A 24,541-nucleotide genomic window follows, 5' to 3' on the forward strand; every position below is an offset into this window, starting at 1 on the left:
CCCTGCTTTACTGTTTTGATAATCTAACTGTATTTCTTGGCTGATAGCAATAACCACCGACATCTCTCGAGTATGATGTCTACAAAAGGCCAGAAAGACTAGTTGTTTGGCCGCAAGGCCGCTCCATAATCTCTCTCTTTGCATCCCCGCGGTTTATAATCTGCGCAGTTAAAGAAAGGACGGGACACACTGAGAACCACTCAAGGGGGGTACGAGTACACTGCACTGTATGGACGGGGGGTAAGGCAGGAAATGGGCCACCGGTGTGTAGGCTCTGTCGTGTCTGACGGCTTGAAACGTCTCCAAATACATGTCGTCAGGACTGTCGTCCCATCGCCTTCATACAGACTACCCATGCAGCAGTCCAGAAGGCACAAACAACAGAAACTAGACAGTCAATCCCAGTGTTGTCTGTGTGTGTATCAGTGTATATCTGTTACTTCTGGTCTGACCCCTCTTGTGGTCAAATACCCTCATTACATACTGTATTTGCCTAAATCATTAATTTATGGAATAGTCACCGCAGTCTTCAATTTACAAAAGAGACGTTTTCAGACTACAGTATATGGCTCTTTTTTCGCTAGATTGGATCATCTGCTCCACTTTTTTCTTCACCAAATCAGTATACAGATTCTCATATTGTTTAAATGATATCTAGAGTTAGCATGTAATCGCCGATGCCGCTTATCCCATTCCCAAGCATAGCTTGTGTCCACACTGCTCTAAAACTCTTTGGCCCGTGTTTGTGAACGGTCCTCACCCTCTGGTGGCAGTCTGCGTGGAGTGTGGCGGAGGTGGCAGTGAGGCGAAAGCCGGCGGGGCAGGGTCTCTGCTTAGCCGGGCATCAATGGCTGGATAATCCGTGGATGTCCCCCGATGAAACTGCCTCCTCCATGACGGTGTCCTCGGGAAGTCTTTCTCTGTCGCACTATACCGAGATGGCGTCGCAGACACAGATTTAGTGCTTTTTTTAATAGCATTACAATTGTCTTCATGTGCTGCAATTAATTACATAACACTACAAACATGCCTTTAGCTGTTGCTGTTTGATTGATGCTAAGTTCATATCTAAAAAAAAAATTAATAATTTTAATTTAACAAGCTTTTCCCCTTAAAAATTCTTAAATTTCATTTTTGGTTATGAGATTTTTTTTTCCTCAATTTAACTGGTTTTTATATATAGTATAGCAGTACCTATAAAGCCACCAAACCCACCCCATGAGAGAGTGAAATGGATTCTGGAGTCTCTGTGACTGTAAGCATTACATTACTGAAAAATCACATCTTCAAATGGATCAGCGTCAGCTGATTTTAAACCTGACGAACAGTCGTGTTAGTTAGATTTTGTTTCACTGGATGGCCTTACTTAGCATCATGATTAAACTTTCTTTTGGATTCAATGATATCTGTAAGTGTACAGTTTTACTTGAAATTAACAAATTTTTTGTATTTCATTACACTAATGATCAATCAAAAATAAGTGTTCTTAAAATAGAATATCTAATGGAAGCTTGAAACTTGTGGTAGCACTTAAAGGTTACACTTCTTACAGTTACAGAACACAAAATAACCACCCAAGCAGCCAAGGTTAAGTGGCCTAATTCCTCCTCAGCATTAAACTTTTATAGCCTAAAACTCCTAATTTGCTGATTAATAATAGTTAGTAAGGTATTTGTTAAATATACGGCATTGGTTAGGATTCGCGATATAGAATATGCTCCATGCACAATATATGCTTTATAATAGAACTTAATAAAGCAGCCAATATGTTTATAATAGTTCATGCTAATGAACTAGTTAATAGTGTTGTAATTGAATCCCTTTACTAAATGTGTTAGCAGCTTTGTTGGGCAACAGCTTATGAAGGTTAAATACCGCGAGTAATTCTGAGAAAGCAATTTTCACTCTTTCTATTTTTAGCACCCAACTGACTAAGTGTTTCCCTGTTAGGCTTTAGTAAGGCAATGCAAATCTCTATTTAACTGAAAGCAAATGCAGTTGAGCCTTCCTGAGTTTTGTATGGGCAGGGCTATTGACTGAAAATATTTGTTCATAGGCAATCACTATTTTTTTTGAAGTTCTGTTTCCTTCATGACACTGGCCTAACAGTATGTAGGCGAGTTTTCATTAAATCATTTGGAATGAAACCAACCGTCGACTGTTCAGTTACTATACAAAAATGTAAGAAACTAGTGATTCACCTCATCTACCTAATCGTCTCTCTGTTCGCCAGTCGCCAGCAGATTGTGTGTAGCTCTCTTTCGCAGAATTTGTCTAGGCCTCGTAGAAAAGAATTCATTAATTCAACATTGCCACCATCCAAGTAACTGAATCGTCCTTTTCAACAACTGAATGCGAAAATTTGGTCACGAATGTTTGGTGCAGTTCGCATTTTTTAAAATCGAAAAACCATACATGGCTTATAGTGGGGCTATTCATACCAGACACGATCATTTCATCGCTGTGTGTCGATACTTTCACTCTCCAACGATAAAACAGGCCGCTCAATATAAAATTTGATTCTAAGATCACAATGCCCCGGAAGCTGCTGCTGTTGCACAAAAGGGGCGAGAGTGGGTGGGCAGTGTTTCCAAAACCAGGTGTAAAATAAAAACAGAAGAAGAGTATTCTGAGAGAAAAGATGATGCCGAGTTTTTTTTGTTGTTATCATTGGGTATCTTCTGAGAACAGATTTATTCTCACATTCTCACCACTTCCATACAGAATATCATTTCTGTATAAAGTCTTGTTATGAGTCAGTGTGTTTCACTATCAAGATCTGTCGAATGCATGGGATAATAATAATCCTGCCATTACATATGCAAACAAAGAGAAACATTTTTCGATACATGAAATATGGAGGCTCAAACAGACAAAATCATGAGCTGCATATTTTTAGGCCGCATCATGATATTTTTTTATAACTTTAAAGAATGTTTATGAAAAATGATAAGATGTATTCTTTTAGGAAATTATAGATTGATTGTGTTTCTGGTGTGCAGAACCAAAACTTCATCTTAATTTTAATGATGCCAAGTATATTGAGCAGCAGACCATACGGGATACATATCTGGATGCAAAAATGTATTGCTGGTTGGGCACCATCTAGCGTCTTGCAGCAGGCGTGAATTAGCAGAAGGCAATCAATCGTTTTGGGCGTTCGGTGTGTGAAGAGCAGCATTCGTTGGCGGTTAGGACTCACTTTTTTGTATCGCCGCATCAGTGCTGAAATGACCTTAACTGTAAGAGAGTTGTGTGGGTGTGTGTGTGTGTGTGTGTGTCTAGTGCGATGCCGATGGATGGGCTACCGGCAGTGTTTTAGGTTGGGGATCTGCAGCAGAAGGGCCAGGCTGCTGTAGTCAAAGTTTTGTCATCTAGCGCTATGACGCGCCCCCGTGCACGCCACTCTCTAACAGGATGTGGCGTAGTCACGGAGACCGATGCTCTGAACCCTTACTGCTGCAATCCAGCGAATCAACGGCTCGTTAGTCCACACCAGCACGTCTGTGTAAAAATACACACAAAAATGACGTCTGTGTTTACGTTCGTTTGGCATTATAACAGCATTATAGTGTTTCCAAGCAGCTTCTACCTACCTCTTATCTATCTCGTGCTCGTGGCCTGCTCTCTCTAATGCGTCTCTCCAGCCTCCTTCCTGTCGTAGTTGAGCTTCTTCAGGCACAATATCACACATTTCATATTGCAAATTTGAATAAGCGCCAATCAATACATTAATACATATTTCAAACAAGGCAAGTTAGGTCAAGTTAGCACTAATTGAATTAAATCAAAATAATTTATAGCAATACTTGGTGACCAATGGACTACTGACCTGTGAAAGCTGTCCACCATTTTAAAATGCACTCGGAAGCCTTTCTTGGTGAGGTGGTCCAGCATGCGTGCGGCCACCAAACCAAACACTCATGAAGTGTAGCTGCGGAGCTACTGAGGTAGACCTAGACTGGGCAGCCACTTCGTTTCACGATTCCACTCGTGCCAGTTCATGTCCCCGGATGACCAGTGTCTAAATGATATGTGCAAAAACAGTAAATACTGTGAACTTACAGCTGTTTTAAAATAGCTGTTTGCTATGTTAATATATTAAAGGAGTATGCATTTTTTAAACCAAATTCTTTTCAGAGGGATGGCAAAGCTGACTTTTCAGGAGGCACAATTACTCTAATCTTCAATGTACACACCGTCCTTCAGATATCATGCCTTAATTTTGTGCGCATTTAATTATTATTGCATGCCATAATCCATATCAATCCATTGATAAGAGTTAGAAAGTCATTCACGACCCTCTAGGTGAGTTCACCTAAAAAAAACTCACTACCCTCATGTCGTTCCAAACCGTCAAGACCGTTTGTTTCATCTTTGGAACACAAATTAAGATATTTCTGATGAAATCCGAGAGCTTTCTGACCCTCCATAGACAATGCAACTGACACGTTCAAGACTTATAAACATAGTAAGGACATCGTTAAAATAGTCCATGTGACATCAGTGGTTCAACATTAATTTTATGAAGCTATGAGAATACTTTTTTGTCTGCAAAGAAAACAAAAATAATGACTTTACTGAACAATTTGTTGTTTCTTGCACACACAAAATATTATTCTTGTAGCTTCATAAAAGCAATGTTGAACTACTGAATGTCACGTGGACTCTTTTTAACGATGTCCTTACTACCTTTCTGTACCTTAAATGTGGGTAGTTTTCATAGCTGTCTATGCAGGGTCAGAAAGCTCTTGGATTTCAGCAAAAATTTCTTAATTTGTGTTCTGAAAATGAACAAAAGTCTTTCGGGTTTGGAATTAATGAGTTATTTTTGGGTGAAGCATATGTTATAGCTATGCTTTTTAAAAATCCATTGCAAGCGCTTTTGTAAAATCTGTGTTTTCTGTAAGGAATGAATAGTGTAGCTCTGTGTATTTTACACTCTCACCTGTGACCAGCTCCCCTCCTCTGACTCCGATTTCTGCAGAAGCACAAGAAAGTAAGTGTATCTGTCTGCAAACTGTTGTGCTATATGTACATCTGTTAACTTTTAAACAAACTACGCGTACGTTGCACATTTTTCCATGCAGCACGTGATTGTACATTGCATCCATTTAATGTTACTAAAACGTGTGGCCGCAACAGCTCCAACAGTGGACGAAAAATCTAAGAAGAAACTAGTGCTTGACATTCCTCTAATCAGCTGCATGCAAAACACAATACATTACACACAAAACCTACATCACATACTATGCGGTCATCTTCGGTGCTACATTGTGACACATTGGTGAGCGTTTCCGTTACCAACGCTCGTGTTCCTAGTGATCGTGAAGCTGATGGGATAGTGAACCGTGATGATTGTACGAGGGCCGTGATGAGGCTCGGCGTGGAGAATACAAGGCTACTTATATTCTCTTTTTGTACCTGATTTGCATTTGATTTGAATGTGAGAATGTTACTTCCGTTTGGCCCTCGTTTTTTTCAGAGCTGTTGGGAACCAATAGGAACCATATTAAGTCCTCCTATCACCACTGGTTCACCCACACCATAATGCTCCATAGCACTGGATGTAACAGAAGCACATATGAATTGATTATTGAAGCTTCAAAAATTATTCAGACATGAATTGATTGAAATCTTCCTCTGCCCAGTTAGGGGACCAGAGCTCACAGTCGACATGAAACCGCATTCATGACCTACAAATTTTACTTCTGTAAAATTCATATCTGAGGAGTCTTTTGGACAGCTGATAAAAGAGTATTCCCAACTTTTGATTTTAAATTTTTTTTTTTTTGTATCCACGACTGATAAAGGAAAAATCATTTCAGAAACAGAAGCCGCCGTTGAGATTGTGCACAGTAACATCAAGGATCGTAGTGTCCTAATAAGGTAAATGAGGGGTGATTTCGATTTCATGTCGACTTTCCTGCTCCCATCCTGATTCTGTGAATAGCAAAAAGGGTCAGTAAAAAAGAGGGTCAGTTAAACAAATGATTATGTGAAAAAACAAAAACAAACCTAGTTTGGTTAGTTAAAAAGAATGAAGTGATGACTGACCGTTTTGGAGGGGGCGGCAAGCCGTCTCCATTTCCTCGTTGGGTTCCTAGGTTCCCAACCAAACACATTACCCGACGGCTTATGTGGGCGGCCCCAGAGATGATCCACAGGAAGGGCAAGCAGATGTTAAAGAAGAAGAGCAGCAGCCACTGTAAGCCACATAGTGCTTACAGCATCACAGTCCAGATTATTAGCAAGGCCCGCCCCTACAGAGTCAAAGGGCCTGAGACAACCACGCATACAGAGAGCACAAGCACACACTGAATGCACATCAGGGCGCAGACATGAAAGGTTGCGTCCCAAATGGACTCACATTCATACACCATGTACTAATGCACCATGTACTCAACCGTGTAGTGTATGAATTTCCTCTTGCTGCTACAAAAAGTAAAGCTGCAACAGTTGACTGCATGAAGTTTCCACATTACACACTTAAATTGCACGTTCTCTTTTTGGAATTTTCAGTGTGAACACACTATAAAACAGTACAGAACAGTGCACAAGTACATAAATTGGGACGCACCTAAAACATTGTTCTGACTGACAGAACAGGACCTGCTGCTGAAGACGAGACAATTGCTTTGAAAATGCAAAATGAGCTGGTGTACACACATGTGCAATTTTTTTTGTCGCTGTCTTTTTGCATTTGTTACAAAAAAAAAAGCTGAGTTCAAATGTTTACAATGTTTTTAACTCTCTAGAACAAAATAAGTCTTTTCTTTTACAATAAAATTATGAAATCTGTCTCAGATGGCCCCAGTGTGGTTTTAGACAAAATTGTCCAGTGTGCACCACACTTTGTGTAGTTAGTAGTTTATCAGGAGATGCTTTGAGAAGGAGTGCATACAAAATAACTTCCGAAAGAAAAACATCAAATACACGAGCTGCACGTTAGACCGCGTGGGGATTGTGCTGTGAATGCTTCATTACACGATACCATGCCAGATCAGCTGTCGATGTTTCCAGTTTATCCGATTGATGCAACACTGCTATTACCATTGACAACGCCGAACAAAATAAAGCTGTGCGATGGGTTGAAAAATAGCTGATGATGACGATCGCCGTTTAGTGTCTATAGTGACTAACATTGATAGTTCAACCGCGTGCGGACCCCCAGTATTTGCCCAAACAATGCAAGACTTCCTATGATGAAACCAATGGGCAGTTTTGTTTTCGTAAATTATAAATGTATGCTGAAAACCAAGTGTGTTGTTTGTTGTGTGTGCACTCACGGTTCTAGACGTAGGGGAGCCGAAGGGCTGACGTGAGCTGAAGACCATCTCCTGGATGGCCAGGCGCAGTTTGAGACGGTGCAGAGAGTTGCTGATGCCAATCTCTCTCTCCCGGATCTCGGTGTCCGACCAGGGGCTGACATGATAGCGCCGCTTTTTAACGTTGGCCCAAAAGACATGCTGCGGAGTCGTACCATGCTGGCATCCCTAGCCACAGCTTTGAACACAACATCATTGTAGCATGATTTAAACTTGTATATAAAAAATGTAAGTACAACTCCTAGTAGAACATCTACGATTTTACAGTATCTTCCAAGCTTCACCACCTAGATGGCGCCATTGCTTTACATCTAGTGATAAATGTGACCACAAACAAACCACCTGAATACTGGCAAAATCTCTACTACACATCATGACATAATTCAGTTTTTAAATAGACGCCGAAACACGCCAGAAAAATATTCATACACTACTTCAATAAACCAAACCAAGAACTTATTATAAAAAGAAAACTACTGTATGCTAACATTGTATCTTGGCAAACTGTATCAGTTACCCGTGTCAAAAAACATTGTCATGCCCATGTTACTACAACCTAAACACTTCAATTGCATCATTCTAGGAGAGCACTTGATCTCAGTATGCAATATGCAAAACTGTTGTGCTGTTGAGTTGAAGTAACAGCTCAGGTCTTTATTTAGCTGCCCATTAAAGAGCCCCCGGAGGATAGCTTAACCGCACAATAAACGGAGGATCTCACAATCCACCAGACATGTTATTTTTCACACAATAGGAAATAAAATTATGGAGAATTTAGTGATTCTCTCTAATTACCCAATTTTATTTCTAAAATAGCCTACTGCTTATAAATTCAGAAAGCCTTCCAGTTTGGTGGATATTCACAAAAAGACCAGTCATTAGTATAAAGATGTGGCTTCAACACTGCATCAGCTACTGATGAATCATTCATTTACAATGTCATTCAGTGGGGTCATTATAACCATGTGTTACTTTATCTTGGGAAAGCTTTTGTCTTTCAAACATATTAAAATGCACAGATTCACATATATCTTGCATATATAAGATTTATATAATTTTTTTTTCATTGCAAAAATAATGAGTACTGCCCACCTCCAACCATGAGACAACTGTAGGACCGTCCCACTGAGCAAAAGGTAACCCTTTTCTTCTGGCTTCTTCCAACAACTCGTGTCTAGAAAGAACAGGTGACAGAGCGAGGACAGAGAGGAACACAGATAAGGAGAAAGACAAGCAGCTTAGAGATAATCAACTGACAGAGAGAGAGGGAAAAGGGGCATGTGTAGAGAGAGAAAAGAGAGATTCTTTATCTGTCTCTGCCAGGTTTCCTGTCCTTTAATGGCCACTATCTGTTTATCAGAGCAACATGGAACATTAAATGCACAAGTTCTTCTTAAAAAGTTTCTTTCGTACCCACTACTATTCTGTAATTAGCATGTAGCATGACGAATGCTACCTTTTAAGGTCGGTCTCGTCTCTTAAACGCGGTCTGGTTTTCTGGTAAAGAATCAAAGTCAGTCAAACTGAGACGCCAGCGAACTGAAAGTTCCAGTTTTTCAGATTAAACATATCGTGACATTTCCTTGCTGTAAAATTGGAATACCGTGACTTATCGAGGGAAAACAGAAATGCCTTTTCTTTTGAACCCTAGTCCGTGTTTGTCTTGATAAATATTTGCGCTTTAAGACAAGGCTCTCATCAGACATTTCTATGCAGATCTCCGCTGGGAAATATGTCTAGCTTTCCTCAAGGTTGCCTCTTGTCGTTTACCAACTTTACAGGGGCTGAAGGGCTTGTAACATAGAGTGTCTTTAGAAGTGTTTCTCTCCTGCTAACGTCTGAATGTCAAAAACAACCAGGTTCTGTCAAATTCGAGCAAGTGTAATTCAGAGATATTCTGAGGTTAGGTTTTACGGTTAGTTGAACTGTGATGTAATTCTGAGGGCACCTTGCTATAGAACAATCACAGGGTAGGTATTTTATGGTGTGTGGAAATTGCGGTGGACTTTAAGGCAGAGACAGTTGGGTGTTCCTCCCTCAGAGAGCACCTTCGTAATCCAACCACATGTTTGGGGTGTACGGTAAGGCCACTTGAAGAGTCCGAGTACAGTACTGACACATGCTGTAGTGAATGATATGGTTCAGCAAAACCGCTTACGTGACCACTGAGATATCTCTTTTTGCACCAAAGTGGTGCGGTGATGGTGCCAGATCCATTCTAATAAGCCTGGATTTTTCATATTCATTAATCTACCTAAATAACCTTTAATCCTAAAAAACCTAAAAACCCATAAAAACCAAAAATCCGGATACATATTTTAGCATTCCATTTAATTTTTTCATTTTTTTTCATGTATTTCGATGTAGCTTAGTTAAACAACTGAAGCTGGTGGTTACGATAAACCTGTGAAGCTGTTCCTCATTCATTTCGTCAATGCTGTTACGAGATAAATCCTGGAAATGGAATGGTGCATGAAAGAAACTTTTACTAACATGTTTCGATCCTTTTTGAAATATCACCATGCCAAAGCAAAATGCGGCATTGTAAAAATTTATTTTCAGGAAGAAAAAAAAAACATTTCAAGGTAAACAAGCACTTTTTTTCCAATGACGTTCTATTTTAGTATCTGAAAGAAAATGTGGTTTGTCATGGCAACTCTTGTCTGAATAAGCTGTTAATAAAAGCTAATAAAATGAACCACACTTAATGCTGACCGTTAATGTCAGAAGTAATGACAGGACAGATCTTTTTTTCCGCACTTGTCACAAGCATCCAACATTGTTTTTTGTTTATGTTGTTTTTGGGGTAAACATACTTAGGTTAATGTCATAATTTAACATATGCACAGATGAAATCAGTCACAATAAGAACAGTAACATGCATTTAGAAAAATAAATCGGGTTAACTATTTATTTCATGCCGACTTTAAAGTCTGTCTACGCAAGACTAGTTTAATTACATGGGTCTAATTTTCATGAACCACCTTTTTTTTAATGGAAAAACACAGCATCGAACCGGATTGAGCCCCACCACCACCGTGTCAATGGGAAACTGTCCTGTCGCCGTGAACTTTCATGTCTGTGTGCTGTTAAGGCAATAAGGCCTGTCGTGGTGATGGTGGTTATGATGATGTATATTCCTCCTCTTTTAAGTGTTGGACTGCATATGTTCAGGTCAAATGTAAGCACATGAGTGACTTCTCCTGAACATACTGTAGCTGGGGAGGGAGAGAAACAGTTATGAGACGAAAACAAATGAAAAGAAAAAGAGAGCAGGGAAGTAAGTCAATGAGTTGACCAGTTCATAACCAGAGACGAGACCGGTTATTGAATACGGCCACACAATGCACCCCACGCGCACGCACACGTTACACGAGAGGAGAAAGGCCTCGGCATGGCAGATCGAGAACAGGTTGGTTATAAAGGCACACATTCTCTCTCCAGGCAGAGATGCATCCTCTATAGAACTGCAGGAGGGGGCGAGAATCACATTACAGTCAAATGAAAAAGAAAAGGCAGAGGTGGGGGTCTCTCGATGGACAGAAAGGAAATGCGTCGGACCCCCCTGAAGATAGGACACCACACTTTAGGAGCATGACGACAGACACGGACAGAGCGTCGACAGTGGAAAAGGCAGCAACGTCTCGGCAACACAAACTAAACTTACCCGCTGATTACAGAGTCAGATGAGGAGAAAAGAGATAGAGAGAGAGAAAAAGAAAATAGAGAAAGCGATGGGAGACAAAATTAAATGCTTGTTATTTGAGCATACTGTATGTAGACTTTAGAAAAAAACACCTCGCCTCAGAGAGACGTGCATTACTGTTGGGAATCGCTGTATTTTTGCACTTAGATATTGACTTGTTGGTCACAATTGAACAGATCTACTTGTCTTTAAAAGTTTTTTTTTTTTATCATACAGCATGCAGAAAGTGTGACACTGCAATGAAAACGGTGAAGAGCCGCCATTGTGTGGCGCCGCAATGGATGAGACCAACACGAGTCAAATTACATAAAATGGTCACATTTAACCATTAGCGTTAAGGCAAAGAAATGTGATATTCGGCAAGCATCGCATGACATGCTGTAAACACAACCAAGTATGCAACAAAGTCACAGGCCTGCTATGAAAGGCACATTCTCATGTTAACATACATTCTACAAATAACAATCTTACATTGTATTTATGTAGTAAACCGTGTGGCATATAGATAATTATTATAATGTTGATTATCTTGTATAAGTTAAACAAATAGAGTTTGAGACACTGAAAATGCATTCTTTTTCAGATTAGCTAACATAAGGCACAAAACATACTCTACACAAACACGTAAATGTGAACGCTAGTTAGCTGCGCAGGCTTTAACAGCACATCTTAGCCAGGTTTCCGTCCAAGGATCTATTTTTGCAGGAAAAAAGATTTAGCACAAATGAAAATAGGGTCATTCCGTGTCAAATCAACCAATTGTTTTTTTGATTTTGCTATATTTTTTCTGAAGAAAGACAGACGTACATTATATATAGTGAAGAAAAAGCCAAAAATATTATTGGGGGTCAAAATGGCATTCCTCATTAAACAACTATTTTGTAGATGGGAGTCAAAATTGGCATTTTCACCTGAGATTCAAAGCCAAATTACAGGGAGTTAAAAATGACTTCAGAAAGATGGCAGCATCATAATGTTAATTTTACACAGAGATTGGTAGGTCTACTAGTAAATTCTGTCAAGATGCATTCCTAGCTTCAACATTTCTTATTCTTCAGACATTCTGCTTTAAATACAGTAAACATCAGTTGTATACAAAGTGACCAACATTTGGTTTTTAACCACTGAAAATAGATAATATTCAACAATCAGAAAATGGAACCTCTTTGAGATCCTCATATCTCTGGGACTGAACGATGTAGGGCCTTGAAAATAAAGATTTCCACAAGAAATAAAAAGTTTATTAAGAGCTAGAATCTAAAATTATATTGTAATATCATCAATACTTCTTGAGTTTCAGGCACTCAAACTTTGGAAAAACAATATTTATGGCACTCAGACAGGTATGTTCAATGCAGTTATTTTGACAGAAGTAAACGAGATCTCTAGTTTTAACATTATTAGTACTTCAGACATTCCTCTTTAAAAGAAAAGATGTGTCATATTTTTGCAAATTGACCCACATTTGGTTTTTGACCACTGAAAATGTATACATTTTAACAATTTACTCCTGGAACCATATTGAAATTCCAATATCTCTGGAACCTAACCATATTGAGCCTTAAAAAAGTTTGTTAAGGCCCAATATCTAAAAGGGTATTAACATATCTTTAATACTTCTTGAGTTACAGGCATGCAAACTTTGGAGAAAAAACTTGAAAAGTGCTGTTTCCCCATTTCTGAATGGTCACCATTGGCACATAATGCAACAAAGATTTAAAAGTTAACAGATTTTACTAACACACCTACCAATCTCTCTGTGAAAATAACATTATGATGCTGCCATCTTTCTGAAGTCATTTTGAAAATGGCCATTCTGACCCCCCTATACAAAATAGTTTATTGCTCAGTAAATATTCATCCATGATATTTAATATTTTGGCTTTCATCACTATACATGTCTGTCTTTCTTCAGAAAAAATATTAGCAAAATCAAAAATTTGAGCCGGGGACCTCTGGTTGAGTTGACACGGAGTGACCCTATAGATACTGATGATGGAAATGCTAATAATGCTATGGATTGCCACAGACTTCAAATATTGGAGATAATTTGTTGTTGGTTGTATGTTCTTTCAGGTCACTGGCTGTCATGGCCAAACAGTCTTCACAAGTTCATTAAAGCTAGCTACTTAAAATAACTTAAATAAAGAAATCTATTGTATAACTATCCATCTTGAGTACTGAGGCTTGCTGTTTTAAAAGTGACACAAAAACTCACTTTAAGTCTGTACAACAGGACTACACATCTTTCTTACTTGCGTTGAGTAAGTATTTTTTTTGGCCTAAGGCACTAAAATGCATCCTGATGGGCCACATGTTCAAATATTATTTTTTAAAGAGAGGTGTGTGAAACATAACTTCACAGTATTCATGTTGTTTGTTATGTTGTGTCAGTTGTGTTGTTATGTCAGTAATATTTCGTTTTTCAAGATTTGGGCCCAGGAATGAATTACCTTCATAAAAGGTTGTGCTGGCTGTATAACTGAATTTGTCAGAGAGCGGTTTATAAAATACTTACTTCTTTTTAAGTCTGCGATCTTTCTCTGCCTGTGTTCCCAGCTTTCCCACCGTAATGTCCTGACCTAGAAGCTCAGGATCGGATACATTCCCTACCGATGGAGAAGATGCATTAACCAATCATTTGATAAAGTTAGTAATTAGATTTACATGCGACTCCAGGTCAGTGTTTTAATCAGATATACATGTATACAAAACCTAACTCTTAATAGCTCATATGTCTCTATGTCAATCATATTTCTATGTTCTCACCTTGTCCTGGTCCCATCATCTCTTTCCCCAGCTGCCCCAGTCTGGCCTTCTCTTTCTTCCCAAACAGACGTCCGATGGAGGACTTGATGCCCTTCTTCTTTGGCTGTTTATGGAGGGAGTCTTGACTGCTGGCTACACTGCTCAGAGCACTGGCCTCCGTCTCTAATGCAGCTGTCAGGCTGGAGACAGACAAAAACAGATTAACAGCGGGAAAGTTGGGTTATGTTTGCATGCAGGATGTGTCTGGCTGCTGTCTTTTTGCCGTCTCACCGTGCGTCATTGTGCGAAGAAGCAGGCAGCGAGGTGTGGGTCATGCGCACATGGCGAGGTGTGGGAGGTGGCGAGGTCTCGCATTTGATGGTGGCCTTGTCCTCTCGACCGTCCTCGTCCACCGCTGCGATCTGTGACAGAGGGAATCTGAATTAAAGGGACAGTTCACCCAAAAATGAAAATACTCGTTTAATTACCCTCATGTCCATACAAAAATGTAACACCTTTTTTCTGTCAAACATAAAAGAAGATATTTTGAGACATCTCACTGTGTTTTGCACATTCAGTGGACGTCAATGGACGTTTTTTGTTTCCTAGTCCTTATTCTAAATATCTTGAGGGTGAATTTTGGGGTGGAAAACAGGATATTTCATATAATAAAGGGGGAATTTCAGACCTCAGCAAATAAAAACTGATGTTGATAAAAATTAGAACAGATCAGTTGTAAGTCACTTTGGATAAAAGTGTCTGTAATATGACTAAATGTAAATATAAATGTAGATCAATAATCAAAAGTAACAAATGTCACCCATGTAGTGATTTTTTACAAATTATTAAAAATGTGTTATATATATATATAAAGCCATTTATCAATACTTATTTATCTTAATAACAAATAATCCTCAGTCTTGTTTTTTAACCTGTACCAAATATCTAAATTTGTTTAAAACAATATAAATGTGCTTAAGGAGCAAAATGGTAATATTAAGACTTGTTACTTGTTAAATACTAAGTACATTTGCCAGTGGGACAAGAAAAATAGTTTTGTTTTTAAACATAAACCTAATTGAATTTTGTTATATTTCATTAATTTCATTCACCCTTTTGGACTGTAGCAAATTCAATTCAGTTCCAACTCATGAATTGGAAATGGAAAAAAAAAATTAAAACAAAAAAAATTTACCCCGGTGTCCTCTATGCTGCCCATAAAAAAATAATCATGCCAAATACAGCCAGCTCTTTTGTGAAGAGACCACATGTTAAGTACCTTTCTCCTGTGTTTCCGCAAGTCACTGGGCTGCAGAACAAAAAACAAAATATATTAACAGGTTAATGGATACTGGATAGTCATAAGGCATTCAAAGCAACGCAACGTGATGCAGAAACTGCAGAGAAATGACCAGGAAAGCTTTACTGAGAGACATCATACTGTGTCATTTGTGACTTAACCAGCACTACAATTTGCATGAATCTTAAAGCTACGTGCCATGAATTAAACAGATATTCTTAAAGGGTCATTAACATACTGTTTACTTTAAAAAAAAAAATTATAATTAATTTCCAATTACCATTTTCCTCCATCTATAGTCAGCACTGTTAATATATACAATAAAAAGATCAAAGAAATTGTACTGTAAATCTTGATATGAAGATATGGACAGAGTTACGGATGGGCTCGTATACCAGTGTCATGACCCCCATGCGCTCCATGTCGCGGGCAGGGCTGCGCGGGGTGAGTTTGGGGGTGGAGTGTCCGCTGGGAGGGGAGGAGGAGGCGAGGGAGGATGCGGTGGCCGAGGCAGTGATGGAGGCTCCGGGATGGTGCATGCGTGCCAGGTTCAGCCCCTCCAGGCTCACGCTGGCCACGCGGTTCTCGATTTCCTCTGCCCTCAGTTCTGTTGACTCCTTCTCTTCCTGGATCAGCCTGGAGAAAAAGGGGAAAAGAGTTTAGCCCGCAGTGAGTCAAGAAATTACAGTGTATGATAATGAGCTAATAGCATTTTAGTTTGCTTTACAACATTACTGGAGTGCTGAGCTTGCTGGGTGAAAATGTGTGGCAACAGGACTAAAAACAATGCAGCTGAAACAACTAATTAACCCTTACTACAATAAATGGTACAGAATGAAAAGAACAACACTTAAATAAAAGCAGACACACTGTTGTTCATCAGATATTCTGGATGCTGTCTTGACGCAAATATGTTTTTACTAAATGCACAACAGTGTTACAATGTTTAGACTGGTTTGCAGATTCAGAGATTGTTTTTGAAGATCTGATCCCACAGTTTCTGTAAATCTGTCTCTTTTTTTGCGCCTAAGCACAGGGGTCAGGTTTATGAAGCGAGATTGTTAAACTTTTTTTTTTGTTTTTTTCAGCTGTAATGTGCTGCGCTGTGGGTTTTAAGATGCCGGTCTCCACCAGGTGTATGTATCCAAAGAGATAAAATGGAATGGTCTTGATGACTCGATTATTGAGTTATAAGAGGAAAATTTCCAAGAGGGAACGCATTAAGTCCGTGGAGACTGATGCTCTCACTACATACTGCCTTTGTGACATGGGGTTATGGCTTCAGGCACGGTTTTAGACAGCCTTGTATTAAACCTAAGTCAAAAAAAAAAAAAGAAATAAAGAAATAAAGAAAGAACAAGTAGAAACCTGGCTTGAGTTTAATTGAAATCTAAGTTTAATTGAAACCTTTCTTAAAATTCTAATACCTGACATCTAACAAAGATAATTTCTAAAAAAAAAACAAAAAAAATTTTTTTTGTATATATATTTCAATTTTTGTATATATATTTGTGTAAATCTATATATCAATATATCAAAAAAAAAAAAAAAAAATAGCCTATTGATGCTATGGTATCTTCTCAAGTAACAGAACTTCCTGTGTGCTCATATCTATTAGTAACAGAAAAAAAGCCACACTAACTTGTGATAAATCAAAGCAAAAACCAAACAAAACTGTTGAATTCGCCAATTGTTCAAATAAACAGAGCAAAGTCACAGCGTTCACACTCTTCAGGGAAACCAACCTACAAACTGTTTATTTAATTTCATCTCTGCAATTCACCTTCAACATAGAAAAATGACAAAAAAATGCAATAATAAGCTCAGAGAAACAGAGAAATAATGAAATCTTGTGCTTTACTGGCCGAAGACTGATGCGGTTTGTTCAGAGAACGCTTGAGGACACGACCGACAATCCTCAAGAATCGCAAACTGCAGTTTACTGCTGAAACATTAGTTAGCTCTTGTGGTAGATGTTTTTCATGGCCTTGGATTATTGAATACTGTATCTTGTAAAGCAACCATCGAGCAGGCTGCAAACAATTAAACATTGACCATTTGTCAAGCATTTAACATGTTTACAGTTTGTTGTAAGCCATTCAACTGCCCAAAAGTCTTCCAGTCCCAAAGCACAAAGACCAAAGCTGGTGCTCTATCAAAAGCGGACCACGGCTGTGGGGAGAGAAACAAACCACACACAGGGGAACCATCTTTCTTCCTGTTGTAATCAAAAACCCAGCAGACATTAGAGGCTCAGTTTAATAGCATAGTGAGCGGTATTTGTACACAGAGGTAAACAAACAAAGTTAAGCACACATACTGTACGTTGCATATGAGGTTGCACTTTTTTTTTTTTTTTGGTATCTTCATTAAATTTACATAAAGCGAGCTCCTGACCGAAAATAAATGTGGGAAATAACAGGACAGAGAACTAGCTAAAAACTTCTAACTTGTCTGCAGTGAGTGGCTCTTAGTGAATTTAAAATGACCTTTTTAACAACTTCAACTAAAGTTCCATAAAAAAAAGAACTCCGTCTGTTCTGGCCTCTTCGAATATTAATCACACATTTCCACTGAATTGGACAAATTTCAAATTAGATCTGAATAAAATCTAAAGAGTTGGGATAATTAATTTGTTAGTACTTGATTTGAAGTCATACATTTGCTTTTGACAGCCTTAAGGCTGGAATGCACTACACGACTTACAGTCTGGAGAAGTTTACGAATTTTATGACTGTTTAGAAAGTCGGTAAATGTATGTCTATCGTTCAGATTTTAAAACTTGTGTAGTGTATTCCTGCCTTTAAGTCTAAGTACAAGGGCTGCTGGTTCAACTCCAGTTTGGCCTTAAGGTGACCAATTTGTAAAAGAACATCAACATGCAGGACACATGTCCAGCCAGACAGGTGATAGTGTTGTGATATATACAGTTTACATATGCCAATCCCAGAAATGATGGAAATCAGAAACAGCAGAAATATCCACATGGAGTGAAGTGTTTCCATTTCCAGGAAACCTTTCAGGCAACCCTTTTTGTTTTATAACTATTGGAGTCACGCCTCAAGTTCTCAAGTGTCAAATCAGCCTCCACCTTATGCACTGCGTGAACAGCCTACAGGAGAAACCTTGAGCTCTGGCTGATATTTAAATCAGCATATACGCTGCCTGAAGGCACAACTCGTCTTTCTGCAGTGCCTTTTATTGTTTTTACTTCATTCTAGAACTTGTGTGTGCCAAGACCCTGATCCTGAGTCTCTGTAGAGAGGTAGAAATTCTAATAAATGTGAAATTAAATCATCAAAATATAAGTGAAGGGATTAGCTAGGGAGTAGAAGGTTATATGTAGGTTATGAAGGGAAACTTGAAAGATAAATCTACGCTTCTAAGATGCAAAGGTGACAAGTTCAATTCCTCGTACTGTACGTTTTAAACAAAGCTACGAGGATAATAATCAAGGAACTTGTACCTGTCCCAGGAATCAATGTACTACATGTCACTCTGGGTAAAAATAGGCAAATAAACATTTGGCAAAGATCAGATGTAGAAATTTACAGAAGAATAAGTGAATGTGACAAGACAGAAACAACCGAACTGTAAGAGCAGTTCGAAAAAAAGTTAAAATGGAGAAAAAAATAGTCATAACATTAAAACAAAGACTTAAGACTGGAATACACTACAGGATTTTTAAAATCGGAACATATTTTAAAACAATTTACATACTTGCTGACTTTGTAAATGGTTACAGAAAAAAAACTGGTCGTCAAACTCCACACAACTAAGGATCACACACCACCTTTAAGTTAAATGCAAAAACTTGTGTCTCGTTGCTAGGAGACACATGCCAAATGAAAACAATATTTGTTCAAAATATCAAACATGTCTAATGTCCTACAAATGTACAGATTCATATTCTGAAGCTAAAAAAAATCATGTGTGATATCTGTGAAATCAGGTTTCAGGTCCCATTACTACACTTATCAGAATAACAAATGTCTTACTTTTGTTATCCAACTAGGGATAGAGATCTCTGCTAGGCCTTAATTTGATACATCATTAAATTTCTTTTGGACAATATTGAAAATTATGTTGCTGTTTTTGGACAAGTGCTAGCCTGGTTTAGATCCTACCTTTGTTGGTGTAAATGAACAGCTGTCAAATCTAAAAATGCTAAAGAAAGTATGCACCAAGGATCGATCTTAAGCCCACTGCTGTTTTATTATCACCTTTGAGGTGATATTTCTAAGAAATATACTGTCCTTTCATTGCTTTACAGATGGATTACATTATAGACATTAAAGCAATCTGAATGTAGCCCATCTCTGGGTAGACCATTAAGGCAACACGATTTAAGCCTAGTCTACAAAAAGGTGCTGTGTTCACAATCAGCAAACTGACCGGATCTCTTTATTGATGGCATCTAGTTGTTCTTGCAGCATCATTGCCAGAGTCTGAGCATCTGAATGTCCTCCAGGAGACAGTAAATCCATCGAACTGAAAAGGGTCTCCCTGTCATCGTCATCAATATCCGACATCTCCGTGTCGCTCTCGAACGGGTGGCCGCCCAGAACGCCAAGTTGCTGAGAGCGCCATTCGTGCTCTCCCAGAGACTTAGCCTGCAAGAAGATGAAAGAGAAACACAAGGAGTGAGGTTTAGCACAAAGCTCAAGAAACAACAGGTGATGAGACCCCACCTTCTGTTCGTCCCTAGGTAGCCCCATGCGTCCTCTCCTGGGTCTGCGGATCACCTTGGTGGAGCGATAATGGTCAGATTGCGTCTCGGCAAGAGAACCCAGAGAGAAACGCAGATCTCCAGATGCGTCCAGATGAGACCTGGAATCAAGACCACAATCTGTTATCTAGGATTAAGACATGGCGAAAAACTTTTAAAATCTAAAATGACATTTTGTTTACATTCTAACTGGTTAGTTTCACTATGAAATACATTGGAAATTATAAACTTCACTTGCAAAACTCATCACTACTAACATTTTAATGGAACCGTAGTATAAAATCATACAGAAGAATCGAGGTATGTATGAGTCAAGTAATTTGACACTGCAACGCTTAATATGGCTGCTCAATCGCAGGAAGCCCCGCCTTCTGAATGAAAGAGCCAATCGCTAATCGTTAAAGTCAGCGTGTCACTGCAACTGCCGTTAGAAGTCCTGGTTGCTACAGAAACACTGGCTGATCTAGCCTGAAAAATACGCTTTTATATAACGCTATTTGAGCAAAAGAACAACATTTATGACACAGTTGTTGTCAGTTGAATATGACTGTCTGTGTGATCTCACAGCAATGTTTTCTTGGATTGCCTCCTCCAGAATGAATACATGCAGTGCTGCTGCTAATGTTGTTGCCAGCTACTGTATTTGGAACAGCCTTCGTGATGAGCACATGCCTATGTTGCCTCAAAATTCTGTTGAGCTTGCTAGGTTTTGGAACAGAGCTATTGTTTATAGCAAAAGGATAGTTTTGAGTTCTTCATGCTTTCTGTCTCACCGTGACAGTGTGGGCTCAGTAAGGGATCCGGCCCTCAATCGGTACTGATCCAGTTCAGATCTCAGTTTCTCGATCTCCTCCGAGAGATGAGACTACAACCGCAAAGCACATTAAAGTTTCATTTTACTCAGAATGGAGAGCAAAGCATTGCATCAAAATTTGTTCTGCCCAGCTAGTTTTCAGAAAATAAAAACTAATAACCTTTTCCTGTATGGAGTCTTCTAACTGCTTCCTGTAGTTATCAGAGTCTTGTATTAACACATTCTGAAAGAGAAGCAAAGGAAACAGTGTGAGTGATGAACATTACTGGAAGACATCTTCCATGCCGGTTGGATCTTCTCTCACCTTATCCTCAAGAGCGGCCATTCTCTCTTTCAGGTGAAGCTGTAAACGCTCATTCGACTCTGTCAAGAGTCTGTCCACAGTGTCCGACAGACGCTTGTTGTGTTCCTCATTCATCTTCTCTCTCTGCCGAGCCTGAAGAAACAAAGTACAAACTAAAATTCAAGTACAAATTCACTCAAATGTTTTATAAAATGTTAGATTGCATTGTGAGATACAGTTTTCCACACAGTGTGCTGTTTTATACTATATTGTTTGGCAAATGTAGTTGCTAATTTGGATATTCCACATTCAGATAATATACATTTTGTATAAAATAAGCACACTGTAAAAATAGTATATAGTATGGAAGTATGGATTCTTATATAAAGAGATGCTGACCCTGAGCAGTTCCTGGTTCTTCTCCTCCAGCTGTCCCTCTAAATGTCTCATACGCTCCTCGATACTGCCGTGTCTCTCCTCCGCCTGAACAACAAACACACATTGTATTTTGTCAGATGAGAAATTGTAAAGCCACAAATGAGCTCAAACCAACAGAGAAAAGACCCTTGAACCATGACTATGATGTTGGCTGGAAATTAATCTAGATTTATGAGGTTTTGAGTTTGGTTTATAAAGTGCCATCACACTAAACACCACAGACATGGTTGAGCAGACAGGTAAAGAGAAGGAGTGTGTTTTTTCCTTAAGCTTCTGTTCTCTCCTGGGTGAACAGAGAGAACCAAGTACGTCAGCAACTCATTAAAGCGAAGAAAATCCCAGCTGAGCATCACATGCAGCTGAAATACACCAGCAGTGAACAGACCCACAGCCAGACAGACTGAATGAGAGAGAGAGAGAGAGAGAGAGAGAGAGAGAGAGAGAGAGAGAGAGAGAGAGAGAGAGAGAGAGAGAGCAGCTTTCAGCCCCACCTTCCTCAGACTGCAGTTCATGTCCTGGAGTTTAGCTTCCATATCAGACTACCAAACCACACAATACAGAGAAATACCACACAACGTTAATAATGAACAGAGTATCTGTCCATGTTTCCACAGTAGATTTTGTTAACAGCTCATTTTAAAGAATGAACAAAAGCAGTTTCTGTGTTTTACTTTTTCTTAAACCCTTTCTCCGTGAGAAATCACCTGCCAACTTCTCACCTCTCATTTGAGCTTAAAGTATGAATTGTTTCATTTTATGAAAATTTATGAAATTTGGGGGGTTTTCTTTTAAGGAAGGGGAAAAGTAGCACACAGGAATTATAATTCTATAAATTATACTATATTAAACATATGAATTATATAAAAAATAATTTTATTTGCAAGTTTTTATAAAGTTCATTATAACAAATAACCATTTATAAATGTTTTTTTTTTCAATGAGAAAATGATATAACAAATATAAATATTTAAAGAATTAAATATAAAGATATTTTTAATAAAGTTAATTATAACCAACATAATTTTATAAAGAAATATTTTTTTTTTCTTCTGCCAAGATAGTTATATAATATAACAATTTTATTTAAAATTGGATTTAAAAAATAATGATATTTTAACAAGATATTTATATATCTAATATTATAATTTTATAATGGAAGAAAAATAAAAATTGTAATGCAAATTCTTTTCAAGTTAATTATTTTACTAATATAATACATTTATAATGAAAGAGATATTATTATTTTATATTTTTTTATATCAAGGTTACATACAGTAAGTACTATGGGAAGAAAAAAATGTATTTGACCATATGACCTTTCAAATTATTCTGATCAGCACACTACATAAGTTTGAAAGAGATTTCAATCTACTGCGACTAAAGATGTTGAAGTTTTTATGTTGATCAATGCACATAATAAATATACACTAAATGCAATGTAATGCTTTGCCCCAACTAAACTGAGGTGTTTAGAGCACCTTAATGTGCAGTAGTCAATAGAAGAAACCACCTCAAAAATTACCCTTGATGTCTCTCTCTCTGAAGTACTACTGTTTGGCTGATTCAGTTGTATGAATCGTTTAATATTCCTTCAGATCAGATATTCCTTCACTTTACTTCTTGTTAATTTGAAAGCAAATTAACATTTAGTTAAGGATTTTAACAACACTGGTTTGAATTGAATACACAGCTAATGTATGTGTGTGTGGCATCCAGTACAGTACCTTGGTGAGAGCTGCTATCCTCTGTGCTAGCTCAGCCTCGACTTCAGGCAGAGTCTCAGCTTTCCTCATGGTCTGCTGGAGCTTCTGTTCCGCCAACTCCAGCCGTTCCTGTAACTGCCTGTTCTTCTCCTCCATCTGTGGGAGCAAACACACACACACACACACACACACACACACACACAGTGTCTGATAAGAGAGTTTATCCTCATATAGCAGACACCATAGGACAGTCCAGCTTCCACGGCAACAAGTGGATCATCGTGGCCATTTTCAGTGTGCCCAAACAAACAAAATTACATAACTGTCTATTTTTGCCTGTTCTTGGAAAAATTAAACTCTCATTAGAGGGTGATAAATGCACGGTGAAGCTTGGCAGTACCTGTGTCAAATAATTGACCTTATACACTAAAATGTCTACAAACAGGTTTCTTTAACTGAAAAAAGCAAAAATAAAATAAAATCTACATATCACTTAATTTGTAAAAACAAGTACAAAAATAAATAAACTGGAAAATAAATCAATATTTTGTAGAATATTCTTGCTGCTCTTTTACATATCAGTGTTGTTTTTGTTAATTGATGGTTGACAAAATTGTCTTAATTGTCTCTGTAATATGTTTAGATTTTTATTTTTTTTTTCAAATCTCTAAGCGCTTTCTCAGAAATCCTGGTGGATCATTTGGCAGGATATGAAATGGTGTCATGCTGACCGTGATATCAGCAGAACAGAATCTTCAATTATGAACGGAATGACTGTTGTCAGTTGTCAAGTTCAAAACATCTGTGCACTACGCAGTCACACAGTTTCAGTACATCAAAGTAATTTGAAATAATGCTAAACAGAAAATGAAATTGGAAGACAAGTAGTCAGAACCTGACCTGTCTGAGGAACGCCTCCTTATTGGCCAGTTCGTTTTCCAGCTTGTCTGTGATGTCATGTAGTGATGTGGACTCTCTCTGGGCACTGAGATAGCGCTTCTCAAGAGTCACGATTCGTTCCTCCATGTCTTCTTTCTGACACATAGCCTGTGCGCGCGTACACACACACACACACACATAAATATATTGGCAGACTGTTGGTTAGTGGCTCTCAGACGCACATCTAATATGAAACCCGCAGGTGTAATAGTCAGCTGTCAATCAAAAATCCTGCCCTATAATTACACACAGGCTTGAGGACAAATATGAACACAAGCAAACACACATTCGGACACAGAGGTACACACACACACACACACACACACACACACACACACACACACACACACACTCACTGCTCCGGGCTGCCACAACCTCTCTCCATCAATAGCTGTACCTCAAATCCAGAGACATTTCCCGAAATCTGTCCAGCTGTCGTTAATTATCAATGTGACAAGGCTATGTCCGAAACCGAAGGCAGCTGTTTCACTACCTGATCAGTCAGTGTTGCAACAGACTGAATTTCGTAAGAAGGCGCCTTTTAATTAAACTG

At 38.5% G+C, this 24,541-nt stretch overlaps 1 protein-coding gene across 1 annotated transcript in view; it reads right to left on the reverse strand.

Moving 5' to 3' along the window:
* Positions 1-3,630: 3,630 nt before the first annotated feature.
* Positions 3,631-24,541, reverse strand: part of LOC122137123 (liprin-alpha-2-like) — a 144,372-nt gene continuing 123,461 nt past the window's right edge. Inside the window, 18 exon segments of the mRNA XM_042722641.1 lie at positions 3,631-3,672; positions 7,290-7,457; positions 7,459-7,506; positions 8,421-8,502; positions 13,553-13,643; positions 13,804-13,982; positions 14,074-14,204; positions 15,062-15,091; positions 15,478-15,718; positions 19,478-19,695; positions 19,774-19,912; positions 20,585-20,676; positions 20,786-20,848; positions 20,930-21,061; positions 21,308-21,391; positions 21,838-21,885; positions 23,071-23,205; positions 23,950-24,096. Of these exon segments, the coding sequence (XP_042578575.1) occupies positions 3,631-3,672; positions 7,290-7,457; positions 7,459-7,506; positions 8,421-8,502; positions 13,553-13,643; positions 13,804-13,982; positions 14,074-14,204; positions 15,062-15,091; positions 15,478-15,718; positions 19,478-19,695; positions 19,774-19,912; positions 20,585-20,676; positions 20,786-20,848; positions 20,930-21,061; positions 21,308-21,391; positions 21,838-21,885; positions 23,071-23,205; positions 23,950-24,096 (2,070 nt within the window).

This window comes from Cyprinus carpio, chromosome B4, assembly GCF_018340385.1.
Source record: "Cyprinus carpio isolate SPL01 chromosome B4, ASM1834038v1, whole genome shotgun sequence".
Classification (NCBI taxonomy): Eukaryota; Metazoa; Chordata; class Actinopteri; order Cypriniformes; family Cyprinidae; genus Cyprinus; species Cyprinus carpio.